The sequence below is a fragment of the Primulina eburnea genome, chromosome 3, assembly GCF_022965805.1.
Source record: "Primulina eburnea isolate SZY01 chromosome 3, ASM2296580v1, whole genome shotgun sequence".
NCBI lineage: Eukaryota > Viridiplantae > Streptophyta > Magnoliopsida > Lamiales > Gesneriaceae > Primulina > Primulina eburnea.
In genome coordinates this window covers 4,621,372-4,639,804 of record NC_133103.1, presented here as the reverse complement: position 1 = coordinate 4,639,804, position 18,433 = coordinate 4,621,372, and the positions used below count along the sequence as shown (strand labels likewise).

General features: G+C 32.4%; 2 protein-coding genes and 1 pseudogene across 3 annotated transcripts; 2 read left to right on the top strand and 1 right to left on the bottom strand.

Moving 5' to 3' along the window:
* The first annotated feature begins 1,151 nt into the window (after positions 1-1,151).
* On the top strand, positions 1,152-2,690 carry LOC140828056 (dof zinc finger protein DOF3.6-like; annotated as a pseudogene).
* Positions 2,691-5,726: 3,036 nt separating this feature from the next.
* LOC140825570 (putative E3 ubiquitin-protein ligase XBAT31) lies at positions 5,727-8,606 on the top strand. Of its 2 annotated transcripts, XM_073187424.1 has the most exons (8): positions 5,729-6,031; positions 6,153-6,212; positions 6,348-6,419; positions 6,509-6,630; positions 6,724-6,864; positions 6,941-7,048; positions 7,370-7,619; positions 7,949-8,606. In XM_073187424.1, the coding sequence occupies exons 1-8, from the start codon at positions 5,852-5,854 to the stop codon at positions 8,333-8,335; spliced, it is 1,320 nt and encodes a 439-aa protein (XP_073043525.1). In that variant the 5' UTR covers positions 5,729-5,851; the 3' UTR covers positions 8,336-8,606. The 2 variants fall into 2 exon arrangements, with proteins under 2 accessions (XP_073043526.1, XP_073043525.1); XM_073187425.1 differs by lacking the exon at positions 6,348-6,419 and having other exon boundaries at positions 5,727-6,031.
* Positions 8,607-13,136: 4,530 nt separating this feature from the next.
* LOC140828055 (uncharacterized) lies at positions 13,137-14,033 on the bottom strand. Its single transcript, XM_073191023.1, has one exon. The coding sequence runs from the start codon at positions 13,754-13,756 to the stop codon at positions 13,232-13,234; it is 525 nt and encodes a 174-aa protein (XP_073047124.1). The 5' UTR covers positions 13,757-14,033; the 3' UTR covers positions 13,137-13,231.
* Positions 14,034-18,433: the final 4,400 nt, after the last annotated feature.

The following is an 18,433-nucleotide window of genomic DNA, read 5'->3' as shown; positions in this document are numbered from 1 at the left end:
AAGCTGTCGCAAAACATAGCAACGGTTTTTGTTTAAACTGTCGCAAATATGAATGTAGCGATGGTATGTATATAACCGTCGCTACAAATGGAGGGAAAACAAGGCGGGATCGAATTTTTGAAATTCGCGACGGGATTTGGCTAAACCGTCGCTAAAATGAGTTTAGCGACGGTATATATGAAACCGTCGCTAATTTACGTTGTGTTTTGTCCTAAAACCGTCGCTAATTAACGTTGTGTTTTCTTAAACCGTTGTCGATTGTCTAAAAATACAAGCTACAAATTATTTTAAAAAATTCTACGACAACGGTTTTTTAAAAACCGTTGTCGTAGCTCGAAAAAAACCGCTAATAGACAACGGTTTGAAAAAACCGTTGTCATTGTCCAAAAAAACACAATAATAGACAACGGTTTTAAAAACCGTTGTCGTAGGCCAAAGAAGAAACGCTAATAGACAACGGTTTTTAAAAACCGTTGTCGTAGCAAAAAAAAAAACCGCTAATAGACAACGGTTTTTAAAAACCGTTGTCGTAGGCCTAAAAAGACACGCTAATAGACAACGGTTTTTAAAAACCGTTGTCGTAGCCCAAAAAAAACACGCTAATAGACAACGGTTCTATGAACCGTTGTTAGTGACCCTAAAACCGTTGTCTTTGACCTCCCAAAGACAACAGTTGTTTAAAACCGTTGTCTTTGATCCCAAAAAGACAACGGTTTTGGCTAAAATCGTTGTTAAAAACTCTACGACAACGGTTTTGCACAAAAACCGTTGTCGTATGTGTGTTGTTGTATGTGGTTTTTCTTGTAGTGATCGTACATTTAAACTGTGTGTTATGAAAAATCGAAACACTTAACCAATTTATAAGGAGTTTTATGTCTGATTTTTAATAACAGGATATTTAAAATGCAATTAACTTACACTATATAGGTGCTAATATTTGCAATTTGCCTACAATATATCTATTAACACGATATAACATAAATACATGGAGTATTTCATTTCTGGTTCATTAAAGCGATAAAAATACAGTCAAAAGAGTGAGAAGAAACCAGTGTTTGGGTTGTGTGTGTCTATATATATATAGAGAGAGAGAGAGTGTATAAAAAGCCCCATTGATTCTTTATTTTAGCTCCACATTCGATCTCATTCTCTCTTTGTTTCGTGTTCTTCTCTTGCTTTTTCCACCAGTCGATTTTGTTTTTCCTTTTCGAGCTTCCCTCCACACAACCAAATACCCTTTAACAAAAAATAAAAAGTTTATAGAACAACAATGGTTTTTTCCTCCATTCCAGCTTATCATCTTGATCCATCCAACTGGCAGCAGGTGATGATTAGGGTTTATTTTTGAAATTTTCTTCGATAAAAAAGCAAAGCATAACTAGAAGATAAATAATATTCTCACCCTTTCATGTTGAACCTTATTTCTTGTTTCCCTTGTGGATATATATATACTCATATGCCTATATTTTCGGTTTCATGTTTAATTTTTATCTGGTTTTTTTTCAGCCACAAAACCACCAAATTGTGATTGGAAGCACAAGCACAAGTCCTTTCCTCCCACAACTACCTCCACCACAGCCTGGGCCGCCGCCTGTGTCATCCCATAGAGGCGGAGGTCCTGGATCGATCCGCTCAGGCTCCATGGCAGAAAGAGCCCGGATGTCCAACATCCCGGTGCCAGAATCAGCTTTGAAATGCCCCCGTTGCGAGTCAATAAACACAAAGTTTTGCTATTTCAACAACTACAATCTCTCCCAGCCTCGCCACTTTTGCAAGACGTGTAGAAGGTACTGGACCAGAGGCGGCGCGTTGAGAAGCGTTCCCGTGGGTGGAGGCTGCCGTCGGAACAAAAGAAGTAAACCCGCAAGCTCAAAATCTACAGCGGGCAGCGATAGGACGCAAACCACTTCAAACTCCACCAGTAGCCCCGCTGGGTTCATGCGTCTTCTTCCCCCTCTGCGCTTCACCTCTCCAATGAATCAACCCACCGGAAACTTTAGTGCACACGACACGGGCTTGAATTATACCACAATTCCTGCCTCTACATATGATGATAATGCCACGAATTTTCAGTTGGGAAGTATATTTGGTGGTGACGCGGCAGCTTCACTTTCATCCAGTGGCGGCGGAATTGAGCCACGGCGGCTGCAGCAAGTCCCTTTCTTGGGTGGTTTGGACCCGTATCCACCGGAAATGTACCAATTCCAAGGCAGTGAAATGGGCCACCTGGTGAGGCCTAGACTTTCTAGTTCAATTCTAACCCAGATGGGATCAGTTAAAACTGAAGAAAGTTTTAAGCTCAAGGGACAGTTAACAGAAGGGATAGGAGCATGCCAAGAAGTAAAGATAATCAACGGAATGAAACTTCATCTAGTTGGACCGAGCTTTCCAACTTCAGAATTTCCACAAGCAAATGACCTTTATAAATGAATCTTGAAAGCATGCAGTACTAGATACGTACTAATGTTTAAATTGATGAAAGAATGCAGAACTGCTAGTTTTTTGCAGTGATATGTCCGGCGAAACCCTAGAAACTTTAGGTTAATTATCTGTTATTGGATTTTCCATTTGTAATGTAATTTTAGTATCACTGTGTGCTATATGTACCTGATCTGATTCAGAGACAGTTAAATTAATTTATAGTCTAGCTAGAAAATGTGGAAATCGGCATTGTATTATAAATGTTTGATTACGAGATTCCGGGGACAAACGAGTTGTCTTGAAAAATAAATAAGTATAATTAATTTTTTTACGACGAAATCGTTATAATATTAAATTCCTGGCAATCTCGGAACCCTAAAAAGTGCTCAAAATTCCAGAAACCGACGTTGCTGAATCATCGGTTTTTGTCCCACAATATACTCACTTAAAAGACGGCAAGTGTATTAATGGGGACCGGAGAAGTGTGGAGTATATTCAGTCAAAGATGAACACAAGAGGTTGAAGAATTCCTTTTTCATCAATTTTCAGGAACATAATTTGCATGCGATTGATTCATTTGTATTTTTTTTGTTCTTAGAAATTGATGATTTTACATGATAGTATACGGATGAAATCTGCATCTTTCTCGTATATTTTTTGTCATGCTTCTGACACAAAAACATTTTGGTTTCGTAATTTGTTGTGAGCAATGGAAGTAAGCTCAAAACAGAGAACGCGGATCTTTGCATGATAAGACAATAATGATCACACTCGCTGTGTACCGACGATAAATTTTACTTTCTCACAAGTACTCTTTACTTTACTCTCAAAAACAATTTTTATTTTTACATAACTGGCATATTTTCTTTTTTTTTTTTATCTTGTAATAAATCAATTCAATATTTTAGTTTATAACTCACTTGTATTTTTTAAAATTTAAATTTTTTTTATTAGAATATTAATGTGGCATCATACACGCAGTAATATCTGACGTCATGTCATGATTCAGATGAAAAATGACTAAATTTAAAAAATACAAATTCACTATACTCATTGATGATGTGTCATTAATCATATCTAATAGATGAGTAACACTTCATTAATGGACATGAAAATAAATCAACACGACGAGTGATAAAGTGAATCTTTTAAGCTATAGGTGCTATTTTAAAGTCACGGACCAATAATAGACCAAAATGAAGCTAAATGATTAGAATGAAAAATTAGTATTACTAGATTAGACCACTTACGGATAAAAATGTATTTTTAGATAAATGGAGCAAGGCCGAATCATTTGAACTCGAATACTATTCGTTAATATTAGAGTCCTAGACATATATATGAAATTAAACATTAATAATTAATTAAAAACCCATTTAAATTCACACATACTGTATCATTGTGCAACATATATCAGTCGATAGAATAGATTCTCCTCTTGTTATAATAATGTCTATCAACTTGTCTATGGATAGCGATCAGCACTAAGCTAATATATATATCCCCCCGATGACCGTGTTGATTCATAATTTATTGACGATAAAAAAAATGTAACATATATATGTCTTTTATAAATAAAAATAAATATAAAATATTATTTAATAATTATATATAAAGTCGAATATCTTTTGTTTGAGGAACTCGTGATCTATTTATAATGTTAATTAAAATGGGAAAAATTAAATAAAATAGAAAAGAAAGCAAGAATGGAAAATGATGGTAGTGCTATATTTACTTAGTCACAAAGGAGAACATGACGCCCCACACTTTATGAAAATTCCATCTAATTAGACATTGTCCCACCAAAAAAAAGGTATTGTGGATTAAAAAATAAAAATATAGTGTAAGAAAAATGATCACGATTCAAAGTTGGTGTTCTCTAAAGTTCTTAATATTTGCAAGAACCAATCCAATATCTATGTTCTTACACGACTATAGAAGGACACTTGTGTTTAAATTTAAAATATAGCAAGAAAAATTATAGGATTATATTATTTGATAAAAATAATATAATAATAGAAAGGATGTAAAGGAATAGTGAGTGACAGATAAATAATATGATATTGAGTGAGTCTCATGTGAGACCGTCTCACGGATCTTAATCTGTGAGATGGGTCAACCCTACCCATATTCACAATAAAAAGTGATACTCTTAGCATAAAAAGTTATACTTTTTCATGGATGACCCAAATAAGAGATATGTCTCACAAATTCGACCCGTGAGACCGTCTCACACAAGTTTTTTTCTATGATATTTGGTAATTGTAATTTAATGACCATTTTAACCTCCTACCAATATGTTTCTGAGGAAAAAATGATCTCTAGTCTCTACCTTCCAACATATTGTTTAGGTAATGTTAGGGAAATGGACTGGATAATTGGGCCCTTAACTAATTAATGGAACTACGATATCCAGTACCTGAATAACTAGACCCGGCCTATTTAAATTTTCTACAATTAATTCAATTGTGTATCCAATTCTTTCAAAAAAATTTAAATTCAACAATATAAGAGTCTGTTTCAAAAAAAAAAAAAAACAATATAAGAGTCAGGTATGGAATTTATTAAAATACTCGGAAAATTAACAACAATACCCCATTTATTCAAAATTCATTATAGAACTCAACATAGGTTAGGTATAGGTTAGTAGAGCATTAATTCTTTATTTTTATTTTTATTTTTTGAAAAAAAAAGCCCCTATATTTAAGGTTAGCAGCCAGTCATGGATTTTTTCACGCCTTCTGTTATTGACAAAAACTTGTGTGAGACGGTCCCACGGGTCGTATTTGTGAAACGGATCTCTTATTTGTATCATCCATGAAAAAATATTAATTTTTATGCTAAGAGTATTACTTTTTATTGTGAATATCAGCTGGGTTGACCCGTCTCACAGATTAAGATTTGTGAGACGGTCTCACATAAGACTCACTCTTTGTTATTTCGTTATTTCCTTGACTACATTTCTCAATTTAATTTATTATTGAAATTTTTTGTATTACCTATTGTTAAATTTTAGTCTTTGTTGGCGTCCATTACTCATCCAAGATCTTCGAACAACATGATATCTTAATCCGAGTAAATTTTTAATTCTTCTCCTCTCTATGATGATTTCAAATCTAGAAGTTAATCGAACTTTTGAGCAAAAAAATGAGATCCAATATTTTTTATTTCGGTTATGTGACATCTATGTCATCGATCTCACTTAGAAAAGTTGTATTTCCTATCATTGGACTCGTTATTTTGGGCAAATATTTCAGCATTTTAAAAATTATTATTTCGAAAAATGAAATGAATAATAATCAATGGGAACAGTGATTCTGATCTTCTATCAGAAATCATAAAATGCAGTCACACACACTCCATTGCCACTTCCGGTGCTACGAGCACCACAACGTAGTCAACTCAGAACTGTCCTAAATCCGAAGAGGAAATGGGACAGGGGATGAGCTGCACCGAATCCCGCGGAAACTTGCTGTTCAGTGCTGTCCAAAATGGAGAGCTTCGAACAGTTGAAGCAATAGCGGATGCAAACCCAACGTTGCTGACGTTGAAAACTGATAATCGGAAGCTATCCGCGATGCACGTGGCGGCGGCGAATGGCCAGATCGAGGTGGGTATTAACCGATCTTGCTTTTTTACTCCTATTGACTCGGTTTCTTGATTAGCTGGCAAAATAGTTTGATCACTTGGGAATGTTTCTTATATTTCTTTGTGGGTTTGTGTTTTCCTAGGTTCTCTCTATGCTTCTGCATCGGACTGAAAATCCAGACATTTTCGATCGCCACAAACAGGTGAGCTGTGGTTGTGTGTGTTGCTTGAATGATGTTCAAGATATATTCGTTTTGTCATTTTTGTGTCTGAATCTTTGTGGGCACTTCTCTTTTACTGAAATTTTTGTCTTGTTTTGTGCATAAAAATGGGGTTAGACCCCATTAATGTTAGCTGCTATGTTTGGCAAGATTTCCTGCGTGGAGAGGCTGATTCAAGCTGGGGCTAATGTAATTTTTTGAGTTGATTTATTTAAAGGCAACAGTTTTATGTGTATTCATAATCTGATGATGGATTTTTGTATTTTTTTTTTCTTCAGATTTTGCTGTTTGATACATTAAAAGGGAGAACATGTTTACACTATGCAGCTTACTATGGTCATTCAGATTGCCTGGAATCGATTCTTTCTGCTGCAAATTCCACCGCAGTTGCACATTCTTGGTGACTACTAACTTTTGTTTTGTTCGATCTCCTTTGCGAATTTGTCTATTACCGTCAAAAATTGTTCTTACGCATTGTTGTATGGGAGGTCAGGGGATTTTCAAGATTTGTGAATATAAGAGATAAAAGTGGCGCAACCCCACTTCATTTGGCTGCCTGTCAGAACCGATCCGATTGTGTTCGCATTCTATTAAGTAGAGGGGCTCTCGTGTGTGCTTCTACTGGTGGATACACGTAATGTTTCATTTGCATTTTTTGTAAGGATTTGAGTTTCATTTGTTGGTTACACACTGACAGAAGCTACTTGCAGCTATTCAGGTAATACACCTATTCATCTTGCTGCACGGGGAGGCTCGTTGGATTGTGTCCGAGAATTGCTTTCTTGGGGTGCAGACCGCCTGCAAAGAGATACATCCGGGTACACCCATGTAACCTTTTATTACAGAAGAATGAATTTCTTTTGAAATTCTGCCCTTACGCCCTTGAAGCCGAGTTTACATGCATGAATCCATTACTTGCAATTCATGATGGTGAAAAGATTGTAGAAACTACAGCAGTTCTCGCTGTAATCATTGACCCTTCGGAAGATTAGATAAAAAGATTGCTTGCATGTTGTAGCCTTCAAGAAACATTTTTTCGATGTCTAGATTCGCTTCTTGCTACTTTGGGTGAAATGTACGGTCATATTTCGTATAATTTGCAAAGTAGCCTTATAGTTTTGTTGCCAATGTATGTGCAGGAGAATACCGTACATGATTGCTTTGAAACACAAACATGATGCATGTGCTGCTTTGTTAAATCCTCTGGCTCCAGAGCTGTTAACTTGGCCATTCCCGTTGAAGTTTATCAGCGAGCTCAATCCTGAGGCCAAATCTTTACTGGAAAATGCCTTAGTTGAAGCTAATAAAAACAGAGAAAAGGCGATCCTTGGTGCTGCATCCTATTCGGTTTCTCCTCTCGCAGTTTCTGATGACATTGACGAATCAGAGGTTCAAAATACTGCAAATATCTTTAAAGTTGAAACCATTTCCTTTTGGCATGAGTTACCTTTCTAATATCCATGAATCCTGATTCTTTTTATGAAACCTGTGTCCCAAATGGAAACAATACAAACTTCCTTTGATCATGATTAAGTCTACCATCGTTTGTTTAGATGAGAAGGGTGGCAGCAATACCAGTTTTGAGATGAATCTTTTGATCCTGTTCGATATTACCCTATTTGGAATTGCTAATGATAGTGAAAAGTGCCTTTTCGAAAAAAAAAATATTTTTTTAAAGAAAAGCTGAAGCTGAAGAGATGTGAATTTCTGTCTTACAGGCCATCTCCACTGAGCTATGTTGCATCTGCTTCGAGCTAGCATGCACGGTTGAGGTTGAAAACTGCGGTCATAAGATGTGTGCTCATTGTATTTTAGCCCTATGCTGTCACAATAAACCCAATGCGTCAACAAATTCTGCCAAGATTCCTGTCTGCCCCTTTTGTCGAAGCAGCATTACCCGATTAGTCATTGCCAAGAACAAGTCTGACAGTGAAACTGAGTGGCATTTCAGCCCTAGAAAACTAGGAAGAACAAGAGAGACATTTAATCCCGGTGAAGGCAGTAGGAGCTTCAATAATTTGTCACCCTTCAGTTCATTTGGCAGATTGGGTCGCAGTTTAGGAAAAGTTTCTACTGAACTAGACGAAGAGCTTGACAAACCGTAAGATTCACCACGTTACTAATTTTCTTCTATTAAAATCCGTCTTGGATTTAATTGGAAGGGGCTTCTGAACTGAAATCGATAGAATCCACCTTCAGAAAGAAGAAATTATCGGTGACTTGAACTTAGCAGCGAGCGATATGCGTCAAGATATGCAAATGCACATGTGATATATATGAAGGATCGTTTTTCTTATGTCATTTGTTCGGTGATTGTAATTTTCTCCGAGTTGCAGTACGCCATATTTCCGCAAATGAATCAATTTGATTCTTAAATTGTCTTTCCCTCCATGTCTTTTGTTGTTTCCTGACTTAACAAGGCGAGCATGAGGGGAGTATCTTCAGCGTTACCGTGACAAATGATGCTTTCACCGGTATTTTCCAGCCAAAAATTTGTTATAGTTGGGGCAACTTAGCATTCATCAATTACCAAATTTCTCTCCAAAACATTAGGTACTGCTGCTAGCCCTCCTTTTTGCTTCAAGAAAGTGTGCAGTGACAAGAGATTGTCCAGTCTCAGCATCGGTCTCCAGCCTCAATCATAGACACATAAAACAAGCCTTGAATTTGTAATTATCCTCGTTTCTTTTCTGAGTTGGCAATTCTTATCTGGTTGATCTTCTGGAGAGCTTGAGAATATTGGATAATGGAGTTCAATTAACCAGTGAACTGAGGCAAAGAAAGAATCAACTATGAACTATCTAAATTTTGACTTGAAGATTTTGTAGCAAAGGTTATATCCGTGCTACACCAGGTCTCTATAGACATTGGTTGTGGCTATTAGCCAATTACTATCGAATTGAGACTAGTACAAGCTCTAGGGGGAAGGTTTTTAGTATCGAAAGTTCATAGTTGTTCAACTTGTAAAATAAACTAATTTGAACTCGAGTCGAGGCTTAATTTTGAACTCTATTAGGTAAATTGCTCGAAGTTGGTCTAACGCATCTTATTTAGAATATATTTAACAAAAAAATAAATAAGTTGTATCGATGCATATTTACTTTCAGTGTGTTTGGATGACTAAAGAATTGGATTTGGACTTGGCATTTGAATTGTATTTTAAATCAATGGATTTGGAATTCTATTTGGATGTGTAGAAATATTTTTAATGTAATTTGAAATTTGATTTAACCATTTAAAATAATATTTAAAATAATATATTTTAAATTTAAAAGTACTTGTATGGCTTATTTTTTAAATTATTTGTTTATTGAAAATATTTACATACTCATATATTTTTCATCACGGGAAAAAGTTATTTTTGAACATATGAAAAATATTTTTTATTAATTTTTTTTTAAGAAATACAAAATTATAAAGTTTATCTAGAGAAATTTAAAAATAAAATCACAAAAAAAATTACCAATTAGTTTTTAGTATTAAAAAAACTTTTTTAATAGAAATATAGGATTTATAGATTTTTTAATATAAAAATATTTTAAATTGATTTTGAAATAATTTTCTCAAAATTATATATATTATAAATGTGTGTGAATTGATAATATATATTTTGTGATAAGTGATATTTTATGAAATTTCAGAATAACAATTGAAATTTATGAGCAAGTCATACAAATTAATTAGTAAAACATTTTTATTTCATTTACAACTCAGATATCATGATTCATGAAATCTTACCTATTTTGCAATAATTTCATATAGTTAAATAAAATCCCATAAAATTTCAACAAATATCAATTATATTTTGATATTTCATATATCCAAAAAATATTTTTAATCTCAAATCTCCTTAAATTCTATGTTTTCAAACACTAGTATTTTGGTTGACTAAAAATTTGTGGGACATGACTACCTTGAAGAACAAACTTGTTTGGCATTGGCTAAATCTTGCTTTTTTTCCCTTAGCATTGGCAAAATCATACTTTTTTTTTCTTTCTTTTTACTTTTGGGCTATGAGCCTATGACTACCTTGAAGAATAAACTTAATGATGTAAGAAGGTTTTCATGGGTACCTTCTAGAAGAAGTAGCAAGATTCGTATATATATTAAAAAAAATTCACAGTTAAAAATTATTTGAACAATATATCTATTTTTCTCCGAGTTTTGTCATTATGATAAAAAAAAACTCAACTACAATTAAATAAAAGAAAAATTTGTTTGAGACGATCTCGCGGGTCGTATTTTGTGAGATGAGTCTCTTATTTGGGTCATCCATGAAAAAATATTACTTTTTATGCTAAGATTATTATTTTTTATTGTGAATATCGATATGATTGACCCGTCTCACATATAAATATTCGTGAGACAGTCTCATAAGAGATCTACTTTTAAATATATCATGCACCTCTTACGAGGTTTCTGAAAAATAACAAACAAACTTGATTGCTTTTAATATCATTATCAGTTACACCTATCAGGTTTGTATAAATTTTTTACATTTAATCTTTTAAAATGTAAGATAAATAAAATCTCGAGGGAGTAAAATGTGAGATAAATACAAACTTGACGATGATGTTCGTAATTTCAGAAATTATTTGATATGTTTGTTCATTTTTACAAACCGTAAACGTGAAAACCGTAACATTTAGATATGAGACAAACTCAAAAACGAATATGATTATATTTTTTTTCTAAATCTCAGAAGTTGGTCCCGTAGTTCATTGGACATTATTATCGGAGTATGCCCAAATATGATTTTAAGAATTCTTCGGAAATATTATGCTCAAATTTGCTTTTAAGAATTCTTCACAAATATCATTCTGTCCCCTGATAGAAACTGATTTCCAATCAATAATAAATTTTTATGAAAAGTAGTATCATTGAAGGGAAAGTTTTCTTAAAATATATATATTATCAACGATGTTCCTTACTTGAACTATTACTTCTTTTTTTTAACAAGTACTTGAACTATTACTTGAGAAAGCATTTTAGTGTGCTTGATATGTGCATAAAATGGAAGTATTTAAATAATTTATTAGGTTTTATTTTGACAAGTATTTTAAAAACTTTTTTATTGTTTTATGAGTGAAAAACTTAAAGTATATATTTGGACAAGATTTTTTAAAAAGTTCATGATTAAAAAAAAAACTCTTCTCCAAATATAATTTTAAAGAATAAGTGATTTTTTTTTTGTTTTTTTAGAATAATAAAGAAAATTGTTCGAATATTTTTTAACTGTGAATTTTTTACTAGAATAGTTATAAAAAACATATTAACTCTTAAAATAAATTTTAATTTGTTTTAAAAAAAATGTTGTAAAAAATATTTCTATAAAAACATTTTAGAAGTACACATTTAAACAAACTATAAATCATGATGATTTATAGTTTCCCTCATAAATGGGGTGGTTAAAGGAAGTCACCATGCTAGCCGGTACATATGTAACAAAGACGCTTAAGAAACAAATATTATATTCACTAAGCTACATGTGACTTATATTAAAGTTTTAACAATTTATTAATATATATAATTATTAAAACAAACCATGACATCAAAAGTTAGTTACTCCAAATGTCTCAAACTTAATAATATAGTATAAATGTATATCTATGTTGATCTACAAGTTCGAATTTTTCCTATTTGTGTTCATTTAAACAAATTTCCTCTAAAATTTAATGCGCAATTGCATATCCTCAAAATTATTCGGTTAATTTGATTTTAAAAACGACTCGTGAGATTGCGAAATAACCGATCACACACTAAATCAAGTCATTTAAAATCACGGATTTAAGGAATAACTGAGCACACACCAGATTGAGTTATCTAATCAACGGATTTCAAGTACATTTTAGTTATCTTGAATTTTTGTATCAAATGGCAATTATTTGACGTATCTCTCCAAATATAAACATGAGGTAGAAGTAGAAGTGAACCGTAGAACCTCCTTCTTATGTGTCTTAATATATATATATATATATATATATATATATATATATATATATATATATATATATATATATATATATATATATATATATATATATATATATATATATATATATAATTAAATGCAAAATTAGTATTACCACAACTATTAGAAAAAGACGCAATGTGGATTTCAAAAGTCAAATATATTTAACATACTTATTAATATCTATCAAGGGAAAGAATTTCTTAAAAAAAATAATTATCAGACTCCAAAATTCAGACTTTTAAATAAATTATCTTCAAATTAAAAGTAAAATAATACAATAAACATAAATTTGAAAATCATTACTATGCAAACTTTATCAAAATATTGGGAAATTCTAGTTTTTTCTCCTTTTAAAAACAAACCCAAAAAAATGAAATTATTAAAATAAATATGACAATAAATCTGTTCACATGATATTCATACGCAAATGCAGTTGCGACCGTTAGACCTTATCGACCCTTTAACTGAAACCAAATCTCAAATTTTACATTTAATTAAAAAAAAAACATTCAACCTTTGTAGCCCCGAATTTTAAAATAAACATCATACATAAACACAATATAAGTTGCCTGAAATTTTTTGTCCTAAATGGAGATGAACTCCACTCCACTCGATTTTTTTTTTACTTTTTTTTTTCCCGGAATTATAGTCACCGTAGCTGAATTTGGATTTTAATTAGGCACCCCGCACCTGCCCTCTTTCTAACTGTTTTTTCATCAGTTAAAAAGACCGTTTCCCACAATTTAGCCTCGTGCACAGCTTAAATAAAAAACATTGAAAATCAAGTCTATATAATTAATTCTAAAAACAGTATATGATTAAAATTTGAATACTTGTTGGTGTTAATTATTAAACTAAGTGTATTTTCGTTTGTTTTTATTTTCAGACGACAATCCTCGATCAGAATGCTCCATATAATATAACCTCGGACATCTAAATTTCCAATTATCCCTTGATTATGGTAATTAATTAATAAATAATAGGTGAACTAACTTGAATTTCAGTACCATACTTGGAGAAACGTGGATCAATCTTCATCATCTCTTCTAGCTTTCTTGGTTTTCTGTTCTTCTACACTATCTTCAACCACCGGCCGGAATATAGATTCAACCTCGTCCGCCGCCGCATCGAGCTGCAGGGTCCGGCGAGCTCTCGACGGCGACGCTTTTCTCTTGACTCCCGATTGCTGCGGCCTGGTTTTCCTGGGCGCTGGAGGGCACTGAGTCACCGCCGGGATTCTGTGATCCGATGATGTCGGGGTCCTGAAACCATCCTCCTCCTCATCAACATTCTCCAAAACATTCTTCACGGCTCCATCTTCTTCCTTAACCTCGATCGCTCCAAGATTTTCCTGCGTCTTTTCTTGAGCTCCGGTGTCGGATTCCGGACCGATTTCCTCGCCAGAATCTGGGTCTTCCGAAACGGGTCGACTCGGATTATCGGGTTCGGTTATACGCTCTAACTGGTTCTCCTCTTCTTTTTGTGTAAATTTCGGGCTATCGCTTTCGGACATCCTCAGAAATGGAGAAAAACCAAGAATTTCTGAGCACATTAAGGTGAAATATTCGAGAAAATGTGAGAGGAAATTGGTCGGGAAGGCGATGGAGAAAACGAGAGGGTGTTAAATATATTCTACGAGCGATTAAAATCAAGAAATTGGAGGGTTTCGCAACTTTCTTGTATTTCCTCCACAGTTAAGATAGAATTTAAAAGGGAGATTTTGACAGAAAAAGAGAGGAAAATGTGTTAATGAAGATGGAGTCTTTCCCGAACAGTACTTTTGGCGAAGGATCCAATGCGAACACTCACTCTCGTATAATCTCTTACTTTTTTTTAATTTAATTTCAGAATCAACTTTGTCCTCCTTTTAATCAAGATAAATTACAATTTCTTTATTTTAAATAAATGTTTTATACCTATTGTTGTTTACGTGAAACTTTGTTTATATATTGCATAAATTTTATATCTTTTAATATATTATATTACGTATGTCGTGGAAGTACTTATCCAAATTATATAATTCAAATTACATATTTCAGTATTATAAATGCTATTTTCAACAATACATAATTAGCAGTGATTGATTTGAGATTATCTTGATTTTGGTCAAACACCGTAAATAATTTTAATAATGTGGGAATTTTTTAGAAAAGTCGTTAAAATGTTAAAAATCATATTTACGATAATAGAATTTTGGCATGTATCTTTAAGATTTCTCGTTTCTTTGTATATTAGTCTCAATGTTTAAGTAGTAAAGGTAAAAATTTGTGTGAGACAGATATTTTATTTGGGTCATCTATAAAAAATTATTACTTTTTTGTTAAGAGTAGTACTTTTTATTGTGAATATCGATAAAATTGATTCGTCTCATAAATAAAGATTCGTGAGACCGTTTCACGAGAGATATTAATGAATAAATAAAGTTACTCGTATTGTGATTTTTTCATTTGCACGCAAATCAAAAACAAGAACACGTGTGGCCCCTTGGTATGTTTTTACTTTTGAAAACTTTTTCAGATAATATAAAAAGATTTTCGAATTCAACTATTGATATGATGTGATTAAAAGTACACTGTAAAAATACATATTTTTTATATATTATAACCTTAAAATATTTAATGTAAATTAATATTTTTTTAAAATAAAACATATTTTTTCTTTAAAAAAAATGTGTGGACGGAGATAGCTAACATGAACCCGTTCGGTTAGCCCTACCCATAATGTTGTGTCTGTGGGCGTTAGTACATGGTATAATCCTTGGTATCTTGGAATTACTATTAGGATTATTCTTAAATTTCAGACAATATGATTCAAAAATCTTCTTATGAATGTGTATTTGTGTGGGTGAAATCTAGATATATTATCGGACTAAATCTTCCCAAGAATAATTCAATTTGCCCCATTTTGTTTTGCAGATTTCTTAAAATCATACACACTTATCTTATATTTATATATTAAAAAACCAATTAATAGATACATTGATTTTACCATACTAAGCAACTCCCCCTACTAACAGTTGGTATTAATAGGCACTACTTGGTGTAAAAAATAATATAATAATTTATTGGCATCATTTTTTTTATTCAACATTTGGATCTGTTATTAGCGTCAAAAATCATCATGTTAACCATATATTGACTTATCATCTCCGTGTATCATATATTCTATATTGTCATATTGCACTCATAGCTTTGTGAAAAATCAAATATCGTTTAAAAATTAAAATATGATATCAAAACTATACATACTTGACGAATCATTAGATGAATCATTTAGTTGATTATCAAATTGTAAATTTGAATTACTCGTTATATAGTGAATATGCACCAAAGATTTTCTGTTATATATGTCAGTTTTATGTTAATTGCACACGAGTACTAGCTATACAAAACCTTTCATGAGACAATCTTATTGGTTAATTTCGTGAAACAAATCTCCAAACCGACTCAATTCTTGAAAAAAACATTACTTTTTATGTTTGGTATGATCGAGTCGAGTCATCTCACAAATATATGTTCTTGAGATAACCTGCTCTAATATTTATTAGTGTAAATAATAAAAAAAATAATTTATTGAAATAATCGCCGTCTAACTATATTAATTAATAATTAACACATGGAATCTTGATTAAGACATCCTCATCCAATTGTATGCTATGTTTGGCGTTATCTCAACATTGTTTGCAGCATTGTAAAGAAAATATATTTATTTGTCTAAAACGCTAATAAATTGGAAACGTTAGTTCAAATATTGAAAACAATTTATTTCTAAATTTATGAAATACTTAAGTGCAGATTACTTTGGTTTTATCGTAAATTGTGATGTTAATAGTGTATCTAATTAAGAAAACAAAACTTTGTTTTATTTTTATTTTTAAAAAAAAATGAAGAACTTTAATCGGTCAAATCGGCAGGGTTTCCATGGCTAGATTTGATAGTAGGGGCCAATGCTACTTATTTATTATGTTATGCAAATAGGTCAAGGTGGGTGAAAAAGGTCAGATTTTTTTTAAAAAAATAATTTCTAATCAATAATTGTTATTAGTATAATTATTTAAACCTACGCATGACCGAAACTTTCCCAGCAGGATTTAATATGTTAATTAATATGTTTCTGTTTGACTTCATTAAAAATAAAATATGAATGTCATTTTGGTTTAGATGATCTTAAATCAGACCTGGAAATATTATATATATTTATCGTTTTGTTTTTTTACCTTACAAACTCCGACGTTACACTTATTTAAATAAAAAGTAATATATTGAAAATCCTAAATTTTATTTACATCATCGTGATAAGGACATGGCTTTTTTTTTTCTTTTGGGACGGACTAAATATTATTTAGTGTTTTGGATTTGTGTTAATTGGGGATGGATCATGAAAAGCAAATGAGACCATTGGACTTCTAAATTAAGTTTTTTTTTAACAATTTGTTTGTAAGACACGTAGTTGAGAGATTGTTATAATTTGATTTCGAACTTGAAATTTTAAACTAAACTTGATATTTTGATAGTCTGATGTACTACAACTCACAGGCCGTGTGACGAATATATGAAATCACACTCATCAAAATTTATAGGATTGTCCTTATATTGTACCTCAAGCGTTGTTATTGGACAATGCGAATGGTGCATAAAATTATTCCTATGAAAGAGCGTATATTAGGCTAGCAAAAGTTTCGGTTCTGCTACAATTTGGTCTGAACCAGAAATTCTTGCGGTTGTCACCTTCAATGCTAATTAAAACAAATAAATTATCTCTTCAATTAACAATTAAAAGGCATTAATATATCTACGGTCCTCAATTTCGATCCAACCGCCACATTCATTAATTAATCAAAAAAAAATTATTAAATGGGATTATCATTTATTTTTTGTCCTCTCTATTTTAGAGTTCTTTTTTTTTTTTGGAAAATTAAACCCCAAAAAAAAGAAGAAGAAGAGAGCAGCAGTTGGGTCAAAATCAATAGTATCCTCCAGAAATCTCCCCTCATTAATAAGTCTGAAAATTTATATTTTTGGATGAAATTGTCTGAAATTGATTTAAAGTATTTTTAATTAGTCATGATAATAATTTTTTAAGAATAATTTCTGATATATAATAAACTCAAGCATAAACTAAAAAATGTTTAATTCAATTAAATCAACCAATTATGAACGTAACGTATGTTCTCAACTATATCGATCAAGTCAAGTTTAGATGTTTAACATGATCTAAATGTAAATACTTTCAAGTTCGAATAAACTTTATCTTTTAGAAGCAAAAAACATAACATTGTTCGGATGATATATAAACATTTTTAGAATCTCTTCGGTGCTTTTCCTCGAGACAATAAAGTATAAACCCCAGGGCCAATTAAGCTTCTTGCTAACACCACTTTCCAATTTCTGCCTCTTCTCACTTACCTCCATCACCTTATTCGACTTACAGGTAAAAGAACATAGGCTGAGAATTGTGCTTTACCTCTACCCGGTCATCTTTCCTCTCACCCACACCCCGCCGCGGCTTCCCACATCCTCTTTATATCACTTGCCCCCTACCTTCTCCTTGCTTCTGCTCGATTCTCTTGTGCCGTCGTGCGTCTTTCAAAATCACATATTTTTCCGCTCAAGCCAACAAATCATCTTAGCTTGGCAGAAGTTTCTTAACGGGTGACTTAAATAAATTCTTATATTATCTATTATCGTGTTGCTGAAACGTTGGATAAGATCTCTTAAAGTCTCATTCTCTTATTGCTTCTTCACGAACAAACTTACATAGTTTTTATGATACCTCTTACTACTGTCAAATCGGTAATAGAAAATCATAGTAAAATCTTTAGAAGAACTTGAGAGTTGGGTTTTAGTATATGAAACTATTGATGGGCCAACTTCACCGTCGTGTCCAAAAACATCCAAGAACACTCTGCATGGAAGTCCATCCGAATAATGATGTAATAAAGCCGGATTCTCAAATCTCCATAATTGTTTTTCAAGGTCAGTACTTCCATCAATCGTATTCTCCTATGCGACTGCCTAAAACTTAACGAGAGCTCTTCTTCTGAGATAACAAGGGAGAATGTACTCTCTCTTTGGTGCTGGAGCTCTGCTCCCCCTAACAGAAATGTTTTATATAATGAAAAATATATATATATAACATGGACAAGTAAAATTTGTCATAGTACATTAACTCAAGAGATGGAAATAAAAAGTAATAAATAATAATAAAACACATTTGAATTCTACTTATT

What these genes read in the sequence shown, in the direction of transcription:
- LOC140825570 (XM_073187424.1), top strand. Translation starts at nt 5,852, where the DNA reads ATGGGACAGGGGATGAGCTGCACCGAATCCCGCGGAAACTTGCTGTTC. An exon ending in TTTTCGATCGCCACAAACAG is followed by an intron (nt 6,213 to 6,347) that starts GTGAGCTGTGGT and finishes AAATGGGGTTAG; the next exon opens with ACCCCATTAATGTTAGCTGC. An exon ending in ATGACATTGACGAATCAGAG is followed by an intron (nt 7,620 to 7,948) that starts GTTCAAAATACT and finishes TCTGTCTTACAG; the next exon opens with GCCATCTCCACTGAGCTATG.
- LOC140828055 (XM_073191023.1), bottom strand. Translation starts at nt 13,756, where the DNA reads ATGTGCTCAGAAATTCTTGGTTTTTCTCCATTTCTGAGGATGTCCGAA.